This window comes from Oncorhynchus keta, chromosome 36 (genome assembly GCF_023373465.1).
Source record: "Oncorhynchus keta strain PuntledgeMale-10-30-2019 chromosome 36, Oket_V2, whole genome shotgun sequence".
In the NCBI taxonomy this organism is placed as follows: Eukaryota; Metazoa; Chordata; class Actinopteri; order Salmoniformes; family Salmonidae; genus Oncorhynchus; species Oncorhynchus keta.
In genome coordinates this window covers 24868368-24887752 of record NC_068456.1, presented here as the reverse complement: position 1 = coordinate 24887752, position 19385 = coordinate 24868368, and the positions used below count along the sequence as shown (strand labels likewise).

The window sequence follows — 19385 nt, the reverse complement described above, 5'->3', positions numbered from 1 at the left end:
CATATATATCTCACTAGGTCGGTTTTATGGACACTATTTCTAATGTGTCCATAATATTTGTGATTTCCTTAAGGGTACGGTGATGATAGTTTGTAGAGTGATTACCTTTACAGTCCATTGAGGTCTTAACACTGTGTTATAGTCTCCTACCATAATGATTAGATCATTTGTTGCCTGTAAGTTCAATAAATTGGTATAAATGTTTTCAAAGAAGTGTGGATCATCCTGATTTGGACCATATAGATCTCTTTTTCGTCCACTTTCATATTCAAAAGGATCCACCGTCCTTACGAATCATTCCTGATTATTTGCACCTTCAGATCAACATTTTTGTTAATTAATATCACACCCTTTGAGTTCCTTTGTCCATGACAGAAAATTATTTCACCACCCCATTCCTTTTTCCGCGCAACTTAATCTAAGGATGTAGAGTGAGTTTCGTGTAAACAGTATATATTCCTTTTCTTTTAGTCATGTAAAGACTGATCTTCTTTTTTTATAATCTGCCAAACCGTTTCAAATATAACTAGCTATACTTATTTCTGTCACGCCTTGGTCTTAGTATTTTGTGTTTTCTTTAATTATTTGTTCAGGCCAGGGTGTGACATGGGTTTATTGTATTGTCGTATTGGGGTTTTTGTAGGCATTGGGATTGTGGTTGATTAGGGGTGTGTCTAGTATAGGCTTGGCTGGCTGAGGCGGTTCTCAATCAGAGTCAGGTGATTCTTGTTGTCTCTGATGGGGAACCGTATTTAGGTAGCCTGGGTTTCACTGTGTATTTCGTGGGTGATTGTTCCTGTCTTTGTGTAGTTTCACCAGATAGGCTGTAATTAGGTTTCACGTTCCGTTTGTTGTTTTGTATTTTGTATAGTTATTTCATGTGTCACTTTTTCTATTAAAGTCATGAGTAACCACTGCGCTGCATTTCAGTCCGACTCTCTTTCTACAAACGAAGAACGCCGTTACAATTTCACCCCTTACCATAACTAGATCATATTCTCAGGCTAAATTGGCCATAATTAGTGCTTGTAAAGTTACTGCCATCAGAGGTATTATGAAGGTCAAAACTAGAGCTTTCAAATGTCTGATATTTAGAATTCAAGAAATAGGTTCTAGCAATATTTTTTAAATTCCCTTGCTTGTTTGCCTGTGAGCCAATGCCACAGATGTTAGAACATTGAGACAAATTGTGTGTGTAACAAATCTGAGTAGGCTGATGTGTATGATATTGGATATGATATAATGAGAGTGTGTATGACGTCTGTATTTAGACTATAATGTGTGATGTCCAAATAAATAATAACTCAATTTACATGTTTGAGTGTCTATGTGTGTAACATGTAGTGCGTATAGCCTTAATATTCATAATTCTAATCCATATCGCATCACCATCATAGTTGCACCATAATTACCTTTAACTTTTAACATCATTGAAAAACACATCTCAGCATTTCCATAGCAATTGACGTTTCACATGATCATGAAAGAGACCTTGCATTAATCTAGAGACGGCTTCACTACAGTACAAATGTATTCTCTACAATATGTTATTATTCCCCAATGCCCCTATTCTGATATCTTCCCCTTGCTTGTTGTTAACATATATACACTTGTAGACAGATACATAAAAAAGATAGACAAACAATAAACACATAAAATTATAAAATAGTTCTCGACAATAGAAAGAGAGGGAGAGAAGAGAAGAGAAAAGAGAGAAAGAGAGTGAGAGAAGAGAGCGAGATCAGGTGTGTGTATGTATGTGTAGTCTGTATGTGTAAGCAAGCATGTAGTTGAGTACGTGTGTGTTCATATCCACTTCATAATGTTCAGATATTTTAAACAGTTCCCATACCTTCTTTTTTTTCGTAACCTGAAGTCCCTATACTACTATGGCCTATTTATTGCCATACCTCCTCAGGCAATTTGCACACACAGTATATAGACTTTTTAAAATTTGTATTGTGTTATAGACTTGTTTATTCCATGTGTAACTCTGTGTTGTTGTTTCTGTCGCACTGCTTTGCTTTATCTTGGCCAGGTCAAATTTGTAAATGAGAACTAGTCTACCTGGTTAAATAAAGGTAAATTAAAAAATGTATATAAAAAGGAGAACCCACAGTCCACGGTAGCTGGCCTCGTAGGTGGCACTGTGTTAGCCTCAAAGAGGCCTGACAACTCGTCTCTGAGCCGTTTAATTGCAACTCCACTTTCTCCTTTTGCTGACGTTTTGCATGTTTGACTGCAATGCAGAGGGAATGACTACAGAATACTGTTTGCATACTGCCATATTCCCAGTCACCTTGCCATGGTTAAATGGGGTGCTTCATGCTTTCAGTTTTGTGCGAATGCAACCATCTATCCACGGTTTCTGGTTAGTGTAGGTTTTAATAGTCACAGTGGGTACAACATCTCCTCTACACTTTTAATTTTTTTTTTACCCCGTTTTCGTGGTATCCAAATGTTTAGTAGCTACTATCTTGTCTCATCGCTACAACTCCCATACGGGCTCGGGAGAAACGAAGGTGAAAGTTATGAGTCCTCCGATACACAACCCAACCAAGCCAAGCCGCACACAGCGTGCATCCAACCCAGAAGCCAGCCGCACCAATGTGTCGGAGGAAACACCGTGCACCTGGCAACCTTGGTTAGCGCCCACTGCGCCCGGACCGCCACAGGAGTGGCTGGTGCGCGATGAGACAAGGATACCGGCCAACCCCTCCCTAACCCGGATGACGCTCGTCCAATTGTGCGTAGCCCCACGGACCGGTTACGACAGAGCCTGGGCGCGAACCCAGAGTCTCTGGTGGCACAGCTGGCGCTGCAGTACAGCGCCCTTAACCACTGCGCCACCCGGGTGGCTCCTCTACACTTCTTGATAAACTCAGTAACTGTCTCAGTGTACACGTCAATATTATTCTCAGAAGGTACCTGGAACATATCCCAGTCCGCATGATCAAAACAATCTTGAAGCGTGGATTACGATTGGTCAGACCAGCGTTGAATAGTCCTTAGCACGGGAACTTACTGTTTGAGTTTGTGCATATAGGAAGGGAGGAAAAACATGGAATCGTGATCAGATTTGCCAAAGGAGGGCTTTGTATGCATCCCGGGAGTTGGAGTAACAATGGTCAAGTGTATTTTCACCGCGAGTACTACAGTCTATATGCTGATAGAATTTAGGTAGCCTTTTCCTCAAATTTTCTTTGTTAAAATCCCCATCTACAATAAATGCAGCCTCGGGATATCTGGTTTCCAGTTTGCATAAAGTCCAGTGAAGTTCCTAAATTGCTGTCGTGGTATCGGCTTGAGGGGGGATATACACGGCTGTGGCAATAACCAAAGAGAATTGTCTTGGGAGATAATACAGTCGGCATTTGATTGTGAGTTATTCTATGTCAAGTGAACAAAAGAACTTGAGTTCCTGTATGTTTGTTATTGCAATTACACAATGAGTCATTAATCATGAAACATGATTAATGATTCCGGTCGGCAAGATGAACTCAGAATCCAAATGGCTTCGGCAGTATATCCCGAGAGAGCCAGAGTGAAACAGAGTATGTTATAATCCCTGATAACTCTCTGGAAAGAAACCCTTGCCCTGATCTCGTCAACTTTGTTATCCAGGGACTGAAAATTAGCGAGTAATATACTCGGAAGTGGTGGGTGGTGTGGGCGTCTCCTATTCTAACTAGATGACCGCTCCGAATTCCTCTTCTCCGCCGGTGTTGTTCTGGGTCAGCCTCTGGAATCAGTTCAATTGCCCTGGTTGGTGCGACAAAGGATCAGCTTCGGGAAATTGTATTCCTGGTCATAATGCTGGAAGTGCTGGTGAGTTACCTCCGCTCGGATAGGCAATAGTTCTTCCCGGCTGTATGTAATACAACATTTTCTGGGCTAACAATGTAAGCAGCACAAACTATACAGAAATACACAAATCAAATCTAATTGTATTCATCACATGCTTTTTAAACAACAGGTGTAGACTAACAGTCAAATGCTTACTTACCTTCCCAACAATGCACAGATACTGTAGCTATGTAACTAAGTCATTGCCGTTATAATGTTAATAATGCTCTCAACAAAGTATCAGTAAATTGAATTTGTCTGATATTTCTTAAAAATGGATATTAATTCAGCTCTTTCTAAGCACTGGTATCTGTGTAGCACTTACCACAGCCGCAATGTCTATCTGGTAGTTTTTCAAGATGGCTGTATCTTCTTTAAAATGAGTGGTGACCTTCGCCAGGGCTGTTGATACACTGAGGGTAGGGGAACGCTGCCAGTCAATGGTACGCAAAGTCCTGGAGAGATACAAAGAGACCATTAGGCACACACTATCTCACACAAAATCACATTAATAGACACGCATACTGACAAACTTATAAAACACACACTCTGCTATTAATTTAGCCACTTAAACACTCTCACGCAAGCACACACACACACAGAGACACACACGCACGCACACACAACCACACCAGCCTGCTCAATAACATCTAAGCACAACAATCAAAGGTCTGCTGAAGCCTTCATTGACTTGGAATGGCATCAAGTTGTGTCCCAATGGTCCTCAGTTACTCTGCTAGGGGACGACTGCTTTGTTATGGCTGGAGAGGTGAAAGCAATAGTGAACTTACTTTGTCCCTCTTCAGTCTATTCACATATTAGTACCCTGAACAAAAAAATTAACGCAACATGTGAAGTGTTGGTCCCATGTTTCATGACCTGAAATGAAAGATCCCAGAGATTTTCAATATGCACATGAAGCGTATTTTGCTCACATTTTGTGCACAAATGTGTTTAATCCCTGTAAGTGAGCATTTCTCCTTTGTGAAGATAATCCGTCCACTTGACAGGTGTGGCATATCAATAAGATAATTAAACAGCATGATCATTACACAAAAGCACCTTGTGCTGGGGGACAATAAAGGGCCACTCTCATTTTTTAAATGATTTTCTTTTTAATTTCACCTTTATTTAACCAGGTAGGCTAGTTGAGAACGAGTTCTCATTTACAACTGCGACCTGGCCAAGATAAAGCAAAGCAGTGCGACACAAACAACAACACAGAGTTACACATGGAATGAACAAACATACAGTCAATAATACAATATAAAAATTATATATACAATGTGTGCAATGAGGTAGGATAAGGGAGGTAATATTGACTTTGATTCCAGACCCTTCTTATGAACACATTTTCCTTCATGAAGAAGTCTTATAAATTGAAAAAATATTTTTTACAGTTTATTAGCATACACCTAATATGTTCCCCCTGTTGATGATGCTCATTATATATTAAGGTTGAACCAAAACATTACATGTAATAAAAATGAAAAGAAATACGAAATTATTATGTGAAATTGAATGAAACAATAATGTATGTTGATGCTAATATGATGTACAATATTCCATTATGTTTCTATATGATAAAAATAGCATAATATATTTAATTTTAATTTTATATTTAATTCAAAACAGTTTCTCTAATGAATTTAAATTAACTTAATCATTATGACACACCCCTCACTACTGTCATTGGTTACACTAATTGCACTGTGTGTCTACATAACCTGGTTTAAGTATCCATGACATTACCCTGAGGAAGGCACAGTGATGCCGAAACGTTGGTAAATACCCATTAAATTGCTGGGAGATTATACATGGAGTGTGCGTGTCACGTTCTGACCTTTATTTCCTTTGTTTTGTCTTTATTTAGTATGGTCAGGGTGTGAGTTGGGGTGGGCAGTCTATGTTTGTTTTTTATGTTGGTTTTTGTCTTCAGCCTAGTATGGTTCTCAATCAGAGGCAGGTGTCGTTAGTTGTCTCTGATTGAGAATCACGTTTAGGTAGCCTGGGTTTCACTGTTGATTTGTGGGTGTTTGTTTCCGTGTGAGTGTTTGTCACCACACGGTACTGTTTTCGTTTTCATCACATTGTTTATTGTTTTGTATTTCAGTGTTCAGTTAGTTTTTAATAAATCGTCATGAACACTTACCACGCTGCATCTTGGTCCTTACTACTCTTCAGACGAAGAGGAAATCTATTTTGATAGTTTATAGTTTTTTCGCCGTTAGTCAGCACCTCCACACAAACTATTATTCTGGGTGTGCGCCAGCTCATGTTTATCTAAGATTGTTCAAAGTAGCCACCCTTTGCCTTGATGACAGCTTTGGTCTGATGAGTCCAAATTTGAGATTTTTGGTTACAATCGCTGTGTCTTTGTGAGACGCAGAGTAGGTGAACAGATGATCTCCACATGTGTGGTTCCCACAGTGAAGCATGGAGGAGGAGGTGAGATGTTGTTGGGGTGCTTTGCTGGTGACTCTGTGATTTTATTTAGAATTTCAAGGTACACTTAACCAGCATGGCTACCACAGCATTCTGCAGCGATACGCCATCCTATCTGGTTTGCACTTAGTCGGACTATCATTTGTTTTTCGACAGGACAATGACCCAACACACCTCCAGGCTGTGTAAGGGCTATTTGACCAATAAGGAGAGTGATGGAGTGCTGCATCAGAAGACCTGGCCTCCCCAATCACCTGACCTCAAACCAATTCAGATGGTTTGGGATGAGTTTGACAGCAGAGTGAAGGAAAAGCAGCCAACAAGAGCTCACCATAATTTGCAGATAAATTCATAAAAAATCCTACAATGTGATTTTCTGGATTTTTTTTCACATTTTGTCTGTCATAGTTGAAGTGGACCTATGATGAATTACAGGCCTCTCATCTTTTTAAGTGGGAGAACTTGCACAATTGGTGGCTGACTAAATACTTTTTTGCCCCACTGTATATATACATATAAATATTATTTTATTATTATTACATTTTTTAGGCAGCGGCTTGGAGGCTTTTGAAGATGGCATCACTAAAGTTTTTCCACAATGGTTTATTTCATGGTGGACTATTCCTATTGACTGTAGTGAGCTTTATACGCCCCAATCTTGGTGGCTACGCGGCTTCACCCAGGTGGGTGCTACATGTTTTTCGGAGGTGTTTACCAAATAGTTTACGACTGTGGATGGCAAGAGGTGTCCTGGCTTCTGACTTGTTCCCCTCCTGGATCTGAACATAATTTCCCCCCTTCATCTGGGTCTCAGTCGGAAAAGACGTGGACAGCACGGGTCAGGAAGCTGCGCATTGAGAGTGGATCGGACACAGGATTCCTTCCACCTGTTGGACTTGCTTGCACCTGCCTCTGTGGAAGATATTCCACCCAAAACTGTCAGTAGGCTAACTGAAATGTTTTTGTTGTTTTAAGAGTGTCTTTGAGAATCTTGCTGTAATGAAAAGCGCAATACAAACTCAATCTATTTTTATTATTATTATGAATTATTGCACAATTAATTTTGTCACTGCTGTTGTATTTTTTATGATATTGTATAAAATCGGTTTTGTTAAATATGGTTAATGATCTTGATTGCATGTTACTTATCAGTAAACTACTAAGTATCCAGGTTTGTTTAGGGCAAGTTGTGTGTTTCCTCAACAGAGGTAATGGATGTTCTATCTGTTAGCTCAACGCTAACCCTAGCCTCATCTGTAACCCTGAGTTTAACCCCATGTCCATCATTCTCCACCAGATAGCTGGCATGCTTGGCTGTATGCAGGCACCAGGGCCAAGTAAAGGTGCAGGTAAATATGTCAACGTGATAAGTGGGTTATCTGTAGGCCCTCACCCTACACAAAGGACCCATGGGTGGAGTAGACATACTGGTATTTCTAGTGAACCATGGATCCATGACACAGTCTGAGGTATCTGCTCAGCACTACAGAAACAATAAGTAGCATAGGACTTTAGTCCCCACTATTAACAACAGGTGTGACATATCTGTTTTTAGCCACATGTGCTCCCTATAGAAAGCAACCGAGTCACTCTGATGCTACAGTAACTTTACAGGTGAATTAATCATCAAACTGTATCATTGCAGGACAAATGGACTCATTCTCTGTTGTTTAGTTTGACCAAAAACCCAGATGAAGACCGAAAGCCGAAACTTTGGTTCTACTTTTATTAATGAAGATGCTTTTTCTATTGAATTCCATTCCAAGGTTTGCTGCAGTGATGCTGAATTTCTTCTCTCCTTTAGTTCCTAATGTTGCTTAGTAGGTACATATTTGTTCACAGGCCAGAGATTTTAATCTTGAAAATTGTTTTTCATGCACAAATGTATGTTGACTTGTGTTTTGAAAAGCAGATATTGTCTCCATCTCATGTAGGTGACAGTCATTACATGGAATGTGCGTGTTTGTCTGTCACAGGCGGTTGGTGGCACCATAGTTGGGGAGGACAGGCTCATAGTAATGTCTGGAATGGAATGAATGGTATTTGTGTGTGTGTGTGTGTGTGTGTAGGCAGGTAGGGGAAGGGGTATCAGGAAGGGGAAAGAGTTCTTATGTACCAGGAACCAAAGAAGTGGAGGACCCTTGACAATCACTCTTGAATTGCACCTTATACGTTTCAGGTTTTATTGTCACGTGCACAAGTACAGTGAAATGCCTTTCTTGCCGTAATCAATGCAGTAATCAATAACAATGTAATACTACAAATAACATAAGGTAGAACAGAAAATAAAAATAAATGTAACCGACAAGATCCAATACATACCTTTCTTGGTCACATGACCCAACGCGCTGTTTATAATAATATAAATAATAACATCCACAGTTTCCATGGCTGTTAAACCAAATAGATGTTGACAGTCTATAACAGGCTATAGGGGCACCCACTGTCTGGTCATTAATTAAGCCTGATAGGAGGCATCCACTGAAATGTAATATGATGATGCTGAATCTATGTTGGAAACTGATTGGATATGTAAAGACATCAATGTAAGGGAATGTATTTTTCCCCACCCAACTTTTAATCTAATCCAATGACATGGTGCCATTTTTTCAAATTTTCACGTTGAAATCACGTTATCTGACAACTCAAACAAATGTAAATCAAACCTTGACTTTGGAATTACACCTGTGCCCAGTGGAACAGGATTCCTTGTTAGATTCGTTGGAATACAATAATTCGAATGATACTTCATGAAAGGTGAAAAACAAGGAACTTAACTACGAGATGTCATAACATATACAGTATATGTACAATATTATAGTCTCATGACTGACATAAAAATCCACATTTTATCCATAATACGGGTTAACAATATAAGAAGCCTGAATATCAGGTGCTAATAGCACCCCCAAGTGGTGGAGAGTTCACATCACACATTACACCTGTACTGCACAAACCATTCAGCTGAAAGTCTTCAAATAACTACTTAGTGTGAATCCTACCATTAGTTCAACCATCAAGTTCAAGACCATATTAAGAGAACACTATTGAAATAAATGCCTGTCTGGCCTGTCTGGCTTAAGACAGACAGCACTATTGGAAGGATCCCTTTTTGGAGAGCTGTTCATGTCTGAATTAATGCTTCTTCAGACTACAAACTAGAGACTCCCTGCCAAGGGGTTGCCAAGTTGAGGTAAACAGGACACATAATTGTTAATAACTCATAAGTTGACTAAAAGGACCATTCGAGTCTGAAAATAGAGTCAAGGAGAGATAACATGGAAAGTCAGAGTACGGAAAAGTACAGCAGAAATGTATACTTTGACTTTACAACGTCATTCACTGTTTAAAGCTCTTGAGTTCTTTGATGCTATTTTCTTGCTGCATTGTTTCGTTTTCTTGCCGCAAAGTTTTGTTTTCATGATGCTTGTGGAAGGTGGTGACTGTTAGTAGTTGCATACTGGAATGTAGGCGGAAATGAACTGAAAAGCTAAAGCAGCAAGAGCCTCCGGAGCGAGCAGTGGACAGCTGCTGAGGAAATGATCACTATAACTGTCATCAAAGCATGACATGTCCTGACAGCTCCTTCAAAAGCAATAGAACACAACACAAGCCATTTTGGAGAGTTTACATTTTTATTAGACAGCTCTCATTTTCGACAACGTCACATGCCCTGTCATGCGTTTCATGTCCTGTCTCTTCCTCGGGTTTGTGGTCAGGATGCACTCTATTCTTAGGGGTGGCCACGATGAGGGGCAGGGGCCCGCGCTCCGGCTGAAACTCACCAGGCAGAAACTGTTGGGTCTCTTACAGAGAGAAGAGAAGACGGTTAGTCTAAAGCAGTGTGTGTGTGTGTGTGTGTGTGTGTGCGTGCGTGCGTGCGTGCGTGTGTTTATGTTCAGAGCTCATGACTATGTTTTTACAGGAAGATTCCCGGAGATTGGCCGAGAACCAGCAAGCAACCCTGACAATGGCTCACCTGATTGGCCAGTCTGGTGAACAGAGCCATGGTGATGTTGAGCAGGTTGACGGAGCCCTCTTCCTTGGCGTACATGTCCTCTATCAGCTTACAGATGGTGATGACCGCGCGGTGACAGTGTAGTCCGTAACCTGACACAGCAACATGTTAGACTAGCCAGACTAACAGACAACCTCCATGCCACAGTGTTAATGACTCTTCCATTGCAAACAAATGAAAATTGAAAATGAACTCATACACGGGGTAACATAATACGTTGCTGGTCCAGATTCACAAGGGACTCTAGTGTTGCATGTAAGGTCAAAGGTCCTCTGAGTTGATACTCCTCCTGAAGCTGGAGGCCCCTGTGTCTCTAACACTACTACATTGGAGTTTCATTATCCTTTACATAACACACCTGCGTCCGAGGCTATGTGAGACTGTTCACATGATAGGATGTAAATGAGAGAGAGATGTGGGTGTGTATAGATTTGTATTCAAGACTGTATGTATGTGTTTGAGTAAATGTGTGAACCGTATCAGAGACACTTTGTGTGTGTGTGTGTGTGGGGGGCACAGTGCTCTGTCAGTTGAACGAACTCTCATCAACTTATTGCTCCTCTGGGTTGAGCACAGCTTGTTAGGGCAGCCATACACACACAAATGTTTAACCTTTATTTAACTAGACAAGTCAGTTAAGAACAAATTATTATTTTTAATGACAGCCTAGGAACGGTGGGTTAACTGCCTTGTTTAGGGGCAGAACAACAGATTTGTACCTTGTCTGCTCAGGGATTCAAACTTGCAACCTTTCGGTTACTAGTCCAACACTCTAACCACTAGGCTACCCTGCCACCCCAAAATGCTCTACCACCCCTCGGTGCTGTTTCTTCATGAGTAGGGTGGTCCTCTTGAAGGTGGAGTTGATGTCATGGTAAACTGTTACAAAGAAAAAAACCATCCATGTCAACCCAGCTGTCAGTCATCAGCTCACCCTAGCCAGTATGACCCTTTCCCTCTGGCCAACAAAGTGCACTAAATAGGGAATAGGGGGACATTTTTTCATCTCTCCCGATGAGCAATGGGGGATGAGTCAGAACCTTGAGTGAGTGTGACTTAGTGGGTTAGTGACAGGAGTCAAAGAGCCAGCCTGTCCTGTGTTAGTCTGGGCCGGCATGGCACAAACACATCACCCACAGAACAGAACACTTACAGTAGCTGCAGGAGGTCCGGGCCTGTTAGGAACAGTCTCTTTCAGTGTGTGTGTGACTAACACAGAGACCAACTTACAGCAAGAGAATCAAACAAAACCCCACAGAGAGAAAAACGTGCCTTTCATCTAGCAATTTGCAGCAACATCCCCTCTGCAGAAAACCTTTAACAAGAATATTACTGTTCACACATTTTTTTATGTGATCAATATTTAACTTATTTTGTGCAGTGCTGTTTGCAGTTTGATTAGTCTGTTGAGGGAATAGATGATATATTCTTTGAGCTCGCTCACTTAAAGTACAGGGGTTTGCATGGTTCACTGTTCAGACAGTCAGAATAAACATAGGAAAAAGCCTGGTTCACTGTTCAGACAGTCAGAATAAACATAGGAAAAAGCCTGGTTCACTGTTCAGACAGTCAGAATAAACATAGGAAAAAGCCTGGTTCACTGTTCAGACAGTCAGAATAAACATAGGAAAAAGCCTGGTTCACTGTTCAGACAGTCAGAATAAACATAGGAAAAAGCCTGGTTCACTGTTCAGACAGTCAGAATAAACATAGGAAAAAGCCTGGTTCACTGTTCAGACAGTCAGAATAAACATAGGAAAAAGCCTGGTTCACTGTTCAGACAGTCAGAATAAACATAGGAAAAAGCCTGGTTCACTGTTCAGACAGTCAGAATAAACATAGGAAAAAGCCTGGTTCACTGTTCAGACAGTCAGAATAAACATAGGAAAAAGCCTGGTTCACTGCTCAGACAGTCAGAATAAACATAGGAAAAAGCCTGGTTCACTGTTCAGACAGTCAGAATAAACATAGGAAAAAGCCTGGTTCACTGTTCAGACAGTCAGAATAAACATAGGAAAAAGCCTGGTTCACTGCTCAGACAGTCAGAATAAACATAGGAAAAAGCCTGGTTCACTGTTCAGACAGTCAGAATAAACATAGGAAAAAGCCTGGTTCACTGTTCAGACAGTCAGAATAAACATAGGAAAAAGCCTGGTTCACTGTTCAGACAGTCAGAATAAACATAGGAAAAAGCCTGGTTCACTGCTCAGACAGTCAGAATAAACATAGGAAAAAGCCTGGTTCACTGCTCAGACAGTCAGAATAAACATAGGAAAAAGCCTGCCAAAGAGAGGAGTCACAAAAAGCAGAAATAGAGATAAAATGAACCACTAACCTTTAATGATTTTCATCAGATGACACTCATAGGACAACATACATGTATGTTTTGTTCAATAAAGTTCATATTTATATCTAAAAATCTCAGTTTACATTGGCGTGTTACGTTCAGTAATGTTTTGCTTCCAAAACATCCGGTGATTTTGCAGAGTGCCACATCAATTTACAGAAATACTCATCATAAATGTTGATGAAAATACAAGTGTTATACATGGAACTTTAGATAAACTTCTCCTTAATGCAACCGCTGTGTCAGATTTCAAAAAAACTTTTCCCGAAAAAGCACACCATGCAATAATCTGAGTACGGCGCTCGGACACAAAAACAAGTCATACAGATATCCGCCATGTTGTGGAGTCAACAGAAGTCAGAAATAGCATTATAAATATTCACTTACATTTGATGATCTTCATCAGAATGCACTCCCAGGAATCCCAGTTCCACAACAAATGATTGATTTGTTCGATAAAGTCCATCATTTATGTCCAAATACTTCCTTTTTGTACGCGCCTTGAGTTCACAAATCAAAATTCACGACACGCAGGTCAGATGAAAAGTAAAACAATTCCATTACAGTTCGTAGAAACATGTCAAACGATGTATAGAATCAATCTTTATGATGTTTATAACATAAATCTTCAATAATGTTTCAACCGGAGAATTCCTTTGTCTTTAGAAATGCGATGGAACGCAGCTATCTCTCACGGGAGCGCGCCTGAATGAGCTCATGGCACTCTGCCAGACCCCTGACTCAGCTCTCATTCCCCCCGACTTCACAGTAGAAGCCTCAAACAAGGTTCTAAAGACTGGTGACATCTAGTGGAAGCCCTAGGAAGTGCAATATGACCCCATAGATACTGTATATTCGATAGGCAATGAAAACTACAAACCTCAGATTTCCCACTTCCTGGTTGGATTTCTTCTCAGGTTTTTGCCTGCCATATGAGTTCTGTTATACTCACATACATCATTCAAACAGTTTGAGAAACTTCAGAGTGTTTTCTATCCAAATCTACTCATAATATGCATATATTAGCAACTGGGCCTGAGTAGCAGGCAGTTTACTCTGGGCACCTTATTAATCCAAGCTACTCAATACTGACCCCAGCCATAAGAAGTTAAATTCACTTCAAATCAGTGTAGATGAAGGGGAGGAGACAGGTTGAAGAAGGATGCAGGGACAATAGACGTGGATTGTGTATGAGTGCCATTCAGAGGGTGAATGGGCAAGACAAAATATAGAAGTGCCTTTTGGATGGGGTATGGTAGTAGGTGACAGGTCCACCGGTTTGTGTCAACAACTGCATTGCTGGTGGGGTTTTTAAATGCTCAACACTGCACAACCTAAAGGACATCCAGCCAACTTGACACAACTGTGGGAAGCATTGGAGTCAACATGGGCCAGCATCCCTGTGGAATGCGTTCGACACCTTGTAGAGTCCATGCCCCAACGAATTGAGGCAGTTCTGAGGGCAAAAGGGTATGCAACTCAGTATTAGGAAGGTGTTCCTAATGTTTGTTATACTCCGTGTGTGCTGATTGACATCTTTTAGCCGTCATGCTGAACACACTCTTCACCTGTCAATCAAACAACAAGAGCAACAGAATCCAACATCAACCAGGTCAATATAGTTTAGCAGATTCCAACATCAACCAGGTCAATATAGTTTAGCAGATTCCAACATCAACCAAGTCAATATAGTTTAGCAGATTCCAACATCAACCAAGTCAATATAGTTTATCAGATTCCAACATCAACCAGGTCAATATAGTTTATCAGATTCCAACATCAACCAAGTCAATATAGTTTATCAGATTCCAACATCAACCAGGTCAATATAGTTTATCAGATTCCAACATCAACCAGGTCAATATAGTTTAGCAGATTCCAACATCAACCAGGTCAATATAGTTTAGCAGATTCCAACATCAACCAGGTCAATATAGTTTATCAGATTCCAACATCAACCAGGTCAATATAGTTTAGCAGATTCCAACATCAACCAAGTCAATATAGTTTATCAGATTCCAACATCAACCAAGTCAATATAGTTTATCAGATTCCAACATCAACCAAGTCAATATAGTTTAGCAGATTCCAACATCAACCAGGTCAATATAGTTTATCAGATTCCAACATCAACCAAGTCAATATAGTTTATCAGATTCCAACATCAACCAGGTCAATATAGTTTATCAGATTCCAACATCAACCAAGTCAATATAGTTTAGCAGATTCCAACATCAACCAGGTCAATATAGTTTATCAGATTCCAACATCAACCAAGTCAATATAGTTTATCAGATTCCAACATCAACCAGGTCAATATAGTTTATCAGATTCCAACATCAACCAGGTCAATATAGTTTATCAGATTCCAACATCAACCAAGTCAATATAGTTTATCAGATTCCAACATCAACCAGGTCAATATAGTTTATCAGATTCCAACATCAACCAGGTCAATATAGTTTATCAGATTCCAACATCAACCAGGTCAATATAGTTTATCAGATTCCAACATCAACCAAGTCAATATAGTTTATCAGATTCCAACATCAACCAGGTCAATATAGTTTATCAGATTCCAACATCAACCAAGTCAATATAGTTTATCAGATTCCAACATCAACCAGGTCAATATAGTTTATCAGATTCCAACATCAACCAAGTCAATATAGTTTATCAGATTCCAACATCAACCAGGTCAATATAGTTTATCAGATTCCAACATCAACCAGGTCAATATAGTTTATCAGATTCCAACATCAACCAAGTCAATATAGTTTATCAGATTCCAACATCAACCAGGTCAATATAGTTTAGCAGATTCCAACATCAACCAGGTCAATATAGTTTATCAGATTCCAACATCAACCAGGTCAATATAGTTTATCAGATTCCAACATCAACCAGGTCAATATAGTTTAGCAGATTCCAACATCAACCAGGTCAATATAGTTTATCAGATTCCAACATCAACCAGGTCAATATAGTTTAGCAGATTCCAACATCAACCAGGTCAATATAGTTTAGCAGATTCCAACATCAACCAGGTCAATATAGTTTATCAGATTCCAACATCAACCAGGTCAATATAGTTTAGCAGATTCCAACATCAACCAAGTCAATATAGTTTATCAGATTCCAACATCAACCAAGTCAATATAGTTTATCAGATTCCAACATCAACCAGGTCAATATAGTTTATCAGATTCCAACATCAACCAAGTCAATATAGTTTATCAGATTCCAACATCAACCAGGTCAATATAGTTTAGCAGATTCCAACATCAACCAGGTCAATATAGTTTAGCAGATTCCAACATCAACCAGGTCAATATAGTTTAGCAGATTCCAACATCAACCAGGTCAATATAGTTTAGTAGATTCCAACATCAACCAGGTCAATATAGTTTAGCAGATTCCAACATCAACCAGGTCAATATAGTTTAGCAGATTCCAACATCAACCAGGTCAATATAGTTTAGTAGATTCCAACATCAACCAGGTCAATATAGTTTAGCAGATTCCAACATCAACCAGGTCAATATAGTTTAGCAGATTCCAACATCAACCAGGTCAATATAGTTTATCAGATTCCAACATCAACCAAGTCAATATAGTTTATCAGATTCCAACATCAACCAGGTCAATATAGTTTATCAGATTCCAACATCAACCAGGTCAATATAGTTTATCAGATTCCAACATCAACCAGGTCAATATAGTTTATCAGATTCCAACATCAACCAGGTCAATATAGTTTATCAGATTCCAACATCAACCAGGTCAATATAGTTTAGCAGATTCCAACATCAACCAGGTCAATATAGTTTAGCAGATTCCAACATCAACCAGGTCAATATAGTTTAGCAGATTCCAACATCAACCAGGTCAATATAGTTTAGCAGATTCCAACATCAACCAAGTCAATATAGTTTATCAGATTCCAACATCAACCAGGTCAATATAGTTTATCAGATTCCAACATCAACCAGGTCAATATAGTTTATCAGATTCCAACATCAACCAGGTCAATATAGTTTAGCAGATTCCAACATCAACCAGGTCAATATAGTTTAGCAGATTCCAACATCAACCAGGTCAATATAGTTTAGCAGATTCCAACATCAACCAGGTCAATATAGTTTAGCAGATTCCAACATCAACCAAGTCAATATAGTTTAGCAGATTCCAACATCAACCAGGTCAATATAGTTTAGCAGATTCCAACATCAACCAGGTCAATATAGTTTAGCAGATTCCCGGCTAGAATCCCAAACCCGTCCACTTGGAGAAATGACTTCTAACAAGACCATTTAAAACGACCCATTACTGCCGACACTGCAGAGCAGAACAATGTGAAACAGCCCCTCTTTATGGGAGGCAGAAAGAGCCCATTAACTTAGACATGCTATTATAAAGAAGAGGATGAGCCCTGGTGGAGAACTGAAGGGAGGAGGCAGGGCCCTGGTTCACTGCATTTGGTGATAATCTTCCCTTCCCTCCCTCTTCTCGGTTATTGCTATCCTCCTAAACGTCCCATCAAATAAACTGACCAGAGACTATAGTCAAACGAACAAATAATCAATGGTTACCAAACAGAATGCAGGTAGCACCTTATTAAACCTCAGGCTTTTTAAGAGTGATTGATCTTTCCTTCAAGGCCTGTCGCCACTGTTTACACTTTGTGTCTGATGTTTGGACTGAGTTAAAGTTCCTGCTGGTGTCTGAGCCGCGGTGTGTGTGTGTTTGCCCCTGGGGAGACAACCCATCTCATCCCTCCTTGACACCCTCTCAAAATGTAAGAGCTTTACAGTTGTCTGGATAGAGAGACGAATGCTGCCCTTCCCGGCCATTCACTCTGTTCTCCTCACTCCGGACAGATTTACGAGCTGCAGTGTGACCTGGGAGGCAGCAGAGGGCAGTGTGAGCATATGACAGGACCAGGGGACAAGACGAGGGTTAGCCATACATACAGCCCTGCTCTACACACCTGTAACACACACATACACAAACTGACCTAGAACATACATTTACACACAGACACGCACTGCAATACACACACACATTCTGCAATACACAAACAGCAAACATACTGAGCCAAGATCCTCTGATCTAGACCATCACTGCCACAGACCCGTGAGTTGGAGGATCAGAGAAGAGATGGGAAACAGACCCAGGGCAACACAAAGTGACTGAAGTAGTTATGTGAGCATTACTCTTGAGCAGCAGTGTCAGAGGCCATTTCCATCTGTGCAGCTACACGCATGACTGTGTGAGGAAGAGCAGAGCAGAATACTATGAAACAAACTTTATGCTCTCTGGTGTACAGGGATGAGCAGCGTTCAACATCTACTCTGTCTGTACTGCACTAATGTGAGTGGACACTGTTGTTCACCATGTCAATCAATATCAATCACTGTTCTTGAGGTAGACTCAGGTAGTAGGCCAGTATACGGTTACCTCTAAAATACTTGTATTTAGTTCTGCAGCTGACTAGGTATCTGAAATACTTGTATTTAGTTGTGCAGCTGACTAGGTATCTGAAATATGTGTATTTAGTTGTGCAGCTGACTAGGTATCTGAAATATGTGTATTTAGTTGTGCAGCTGACTAGGTATCTGAAATATGTGTATTTAGTTGTGCAGCTGACTAGTTATCTGAAATATGTGTATTTAGTTGTGCAGCTGACTAGGTATCTGAAATATGTGTATTTAGTTGTGCAGCTGACTAGGTATCTGAAATATGTGTATTTAGTTGTGCAGCTGACTAGGTATCTGAAATATGTGTATTTAGTTGTGCAGCTGACTAGGTATCTGAAATATGTGTATTTAGTTGTGCAGCTGACTAGTTATCTGAAATATGTGTATTTAGTTGTGCAGCTGACTAGGTATCTGAAATATGTGTATTTAGTTGTGCAGCTGACTAGGTATCTGAAATACTTGTATTTAGTTGTGCAGCTGACTAGGTATCTGAAATATGTGTATTTAGTTGTGCAGCTGACTAGGTATCTGAAATATGTGTATTTAGTTGTGCAGCTGACTAGGTATCTGAAATATGTGTATTTAGTTGTGCAGCTGACTAGTTATCTGAAATACTTGTATTTAGTTGTGCAGCTGACTAGGTATCTGAAATATGTGTATTTAGTTGCGCAGCTGACTAGGTATCTGAAATATGTGTATTTAGTTGTGCAGCTGACTAAATAAAATAAAATAACATTTTATTTGTCACATACACATGGTTAGCAGATGATGTTAATGCGAGTGTAGCGAAATGCTTGTGCTTCTAGTTCCGACAATGCAGTGATAACCAACAAGTAATTTAACTAACAATTCCAAAACTACTGTCTTATACACAGTGTAAGGGGATAAAGAATATGTACATAGGGATATATGAATGAGTGATGGTACAGGGCAGCATACAGCAGATGGTATCGAGTACAGTATATGCATATGAGATGAGTATGTAGACAAAGTAAACAAAGTGGCATAGTTAAAGTGGCTAGTGATACATGTATTACATAAGGATGCAGTCGATGATATAGAGTACAGTATATACGTATGCATATGAGATGAATAATGTAGGGTAAGTAACATTATATAAGGTAGCATTGTTTAAAGTGGCTAGTGATATATTTACATCATTTCCCATCAATTCCCATTATTAAAGTGGCTGGAGTTGGGTCAGTGTCAATGACAGTGTGTTGGCAGTAGCCACTCAATGTTAGTGGTG

At 39.9% G+C, this 19385-nt stretch overlaps 1 protein-coding gene across 1 annotated transcript in view; it reads right to left on the bottom strand.

The window, feature by feature from the left end:
• Positions 1–3688: 3688 nt before the first annotated feature.
• LOC127916471 (28S ribosomal protein S5, mitochondrial-like) overlaps positions 3689–19385 on the bottom strand; it is an 81474-nt gene continuing 65777 nt past the window's right edge. The window contains exons 3-6 of the mRNA XM_052498253.1: positions 10271–10401; positions 9964–10097; positions 4172–4301; positions 3689–3742 (exon numbers count right to left, since the gene is read on the bottom strand). Coding sequence (XP_052354213.1) covers positions 3689–3742; positions 4172–4301; positions 9964–10097; positions 10271–10401 — 449 coding nt within the window. The remainder of the gene's footprint in view (positions 3743–4171; positions 4302–9963; positions 10098–10270; positions 10402–19385) is intronic.